Source organism: Otolemur garnettii, unplaced genomic scaffold, assembly GCF_000181295.1.
Source record: "Otolemur garnettii isolate 467f Iridium unplaced genomic scaffold, OtoGar3 scaffold00365, whole genome shotgun sequence".
Classification (NCBI taxonomy): Eukaryota; Metazoa; Chordata; class Mammalia; order Primates; family Galagidae; genus Otolemur; species Otolemur garnettii.
Genome location: NW_003852760.1, coordinates 70,384 through 73,486, shown reverse-complemented (window position 1 = coordinate 73,486; position 3,103 = coordinate 70,384). Strand labels below are relative to the sequence as shown.

At 53.8% G+C, this 3,103-nt stretch overlaps 1 protein-coding gene across 1 annotated transcript in view; it reads right to left on the bottom strand.

Annotated features, from left to right (window-relative positions):
* PAPLN (papilin, proteoglycan like sulfated glycoprotein) overlaps nucleotides 1-3,103 on the bottom strand; it is a 33,373-nt gene that overhangs the window by 12,166 nt on the left and 18,104 nt on the right. The window contains 3 exon segments of the mRNA XM_023509117.1: nucleotides 3-82; nucleotides 1,164-1,419; nucleotides 1,616-1,693. Of these exon segments, the coding sequence (XP_023364885.1) occupies nucleotides 3-82; nucleotides 1,164-1,419; nucleotides 1,616-1,693 (414 nt within the window).

Genomic DNA, 3,103 nt, shown 5'->3' with positions numbered 1-3,103 from the left:
ATTGTCACCGCCGTAAGACCTTGTGCAGCCAGCGTGAAGGGGCCCCTCAGCAACAGACACACCATCTGGGCAGCACCCGTACCTAGGCAGACATCGCACAGCCCCCCTCACCACCTGGCCCTGGCCTCCACACACCTCCAGGGATCCTCGTGCTGGAGCTTCCATCATCCCAGGCCCCAGGCTCTGGTGCTCCCTGCACTGAGGGGTGAGTCAGGGAGAGACCCAGGTGGGTGAGGATGTGTCCCTACATGCAGGGTATACCAGTTTGTGTGCCCCAGTCTCTGCCTACAACCACAGTGGGCAATAGCAGCATGGTAAGCAGAGGCTACACCCCAATGGCTGACAGATTCTGACTCACCTTGCCACAAACCAAGAAGGCAGAGGCTCATCTGAGCCTGCCTGCCTAGATATTAGCTTCCCAGGGAGCTGTTACAACATAGGAAAAGGCAGGAGGGCAGAAAAGGGGTTCAAAGAGCCCACCATTTATTTCACATCCACTTGTGGGTACTGGGAACAAGGGGAAAGGACACCAGGAACTCTGTGACTTATCTCATCCTTACAATAACCCATCCAGCGATTGCCATGGTTTCCCATTTGAGAGGAGGAAAACCAGAGAGATTAAGTAACTTGCCCCAAGTCACCCAGCACAGAGCTGGGAAGGGGCTGAACTGGGAGTCACCCCCGGGCTGAACTGGGAGTCACCCCCAGGCTGCTGGCCACAAGGCTGGGGCACTCTGTACCCTAGTTCCTGAGGACACATGCTGGAAGTGGTCCAGGAAAGACCCCAGAAGGAGAAGAGCCAGAGAGAGGACATGTGGCAGGGATGGGGTGGCTCAGTGCCCCCTGCAGGGTTGGAGCAGTGGGACTATTGGAAAGATTGTTAGGGACTGGTCAGCCTTTGTGCACCCTTGACCCTGGGTCCCCCAAGCCTACTTTAGACTGGAGAGCTAGAAACATCCCCCGAGTGCCTTTCCAGAGTCCCAGGCTACACATCAATAGGTTGACTTCTACAGAGAAGCTCAGAGAGAGGGAGCCAAGTCCTGAGAGTTCACAGTCAGGGTAGCCCCGGACAAACCCTGAGCATCTGTTCCTGAGCCCATCCATCCAGCCCTCACCTTCCCTCTCTGACGTGGGGAGAAGGAAGAACTGCCTCTAGCACCCACCTGCTCTGCTGACATGAGGCCCCAGGGCAGCCTTGCCATTGGGGCCCAAGAGACGCTGTGTGGCCATCGGGGCAGCACCCATGGGGACTGCGTCTGCAGTCACGGGGCCCCGAACCAGACTGGGGGTGTTGCTGGAGCAGGGACTGATGCAGAGCAGGGGCCGGGCCCAGGGCTGACAGGGGGGAACCCCGATCTCCCCTGGGTTCACCCTGGGCTGAGGGGTGCTTCCACGCTGCCCCCCACTGGTCTCTGGAGTCTAGAAAGGAGCAGAAGCAAAAGACACAACACATCACCCAGCTCCCCACCCTCCATCCTTCCACCTTAGACCCACCTTCCCCACCCTGCCAGACCAGTCTCAACCATCACTGTGCCCACCATTGACCTTCACCCTTCAGGTACCACCCAGTCAGGACCCCAGGACCCCAGGCAGGGGCTGCCACCAAGCCTCTCACCTGAGGTAAGGGGCTCCTGAGGGCCCACAGGCATCCAAGGATTCCTGTGTGGGGTCACGTCCTGCATGCTGGGGACCTCTGCAGGGAGCCAGGCAGCCCGTGGAGGTGTGGAGGGAAGCAGACTGTGTGAGCCCAACTGGTGGCCAGCCTGTCCATGTGGCTCCCACCCCAGTGCTCAGGAGGAGCCCAACACCAGGGACAGCACCAGGAAAAAGGAGCAGATATGATGTCCTGAAACACCCAGCTATGTCCCACAAGAGTCTCCCAGTCACATAGAAAACGCTAAGGTTACATTTTCATCAAAAAGCAGCACCACACAGAGAATCAGCATCTACAAATGATGCCTGTGAAATGAGGTGTGCTGTAAGTGTCAACTTTGCAGGGGGCTGCAAAGATTGTGCTTCTCAAAATCTCGTAGAAGAGAATGGAAAATATCTCATCAATAATTTTTATACTGATTATGTGTCGAAAATATATATATTGAGTTAAATATATTCTTTTTTATGGTAGGGGACAGGGTCTTGCTCTTTCATATAGAGAAAGAGTGGGCTGGAGTGCAGTGGTGTGATCATGGCTCACTGCAACCTCATAGGCTCAAGGGATTCTTCCACCTAAGCCTCCAAGTAGCTGGGACCACAGGTGCCCACCACCATGCCTGCCTGAATTTTTTACTTTTCATAGAGGTGTTACTACATTCCCTAGGCTGGTCTCAAATTCCTGGGCTGAAGTGATCCTCCTGCCTTGACCTCCCCAAATTCTGAGAATTACAGATATAAGCTGCCACATGTGACCTACATTCTTAAATATAAGTTCACCTGTTTTTTTTTCATTTTTTTGAAACAGTCTCACTATGTCACCCTCGGTAGTGTCGTGGCATCACAGCTCACAGCAATCTCAAACTCTTAGGCTTAAGCGACTCTCTTGCCTCAGCCTCCCAAGTAGCTGGGACTACAGGTGCCCACCACAATGCCCAGCTATTTTTAGGTCTTGCTCTGGCTCAGGCTGGTGTTGAACTCATGAGCTCAGACCTCTATGGAAAATAGTACGGATGTTTCTCAGAAAACTAAAATAGACCTACCACATGATCCAGCCATGGGAAGCCAATCAGTGTATCAAGGGATCCCTGCACCTCCACGTTTACTGAAGCACTAGTCACAACAGCCAAGATATGGAACCATGTACGTGTCCACCAGCAGGTAAACGGGTAAGGAAAATATGGTATCTGTACATATGGAATACCTTTCAGTCATTAAAAAGAATGAAATCGGCTCAGCACCTGTGGTTCAAGTGGCTAAGGCGCCAGCCACGTACACCTAAGGTGGCAGGTTCGAATCCAGCCCACCAAACAACGACGGCTGCAACCAAAAAATAGCCAGGCATTGTGGTGGGCGCCTGTGTTCCCAGCTACTTGGGAGGCTGAGGCAGGAGACTCGCTTGAGCCCAGGAGTTGGAGGTTGCTGTGAGCTATGATGCCACAGCACTCTACCC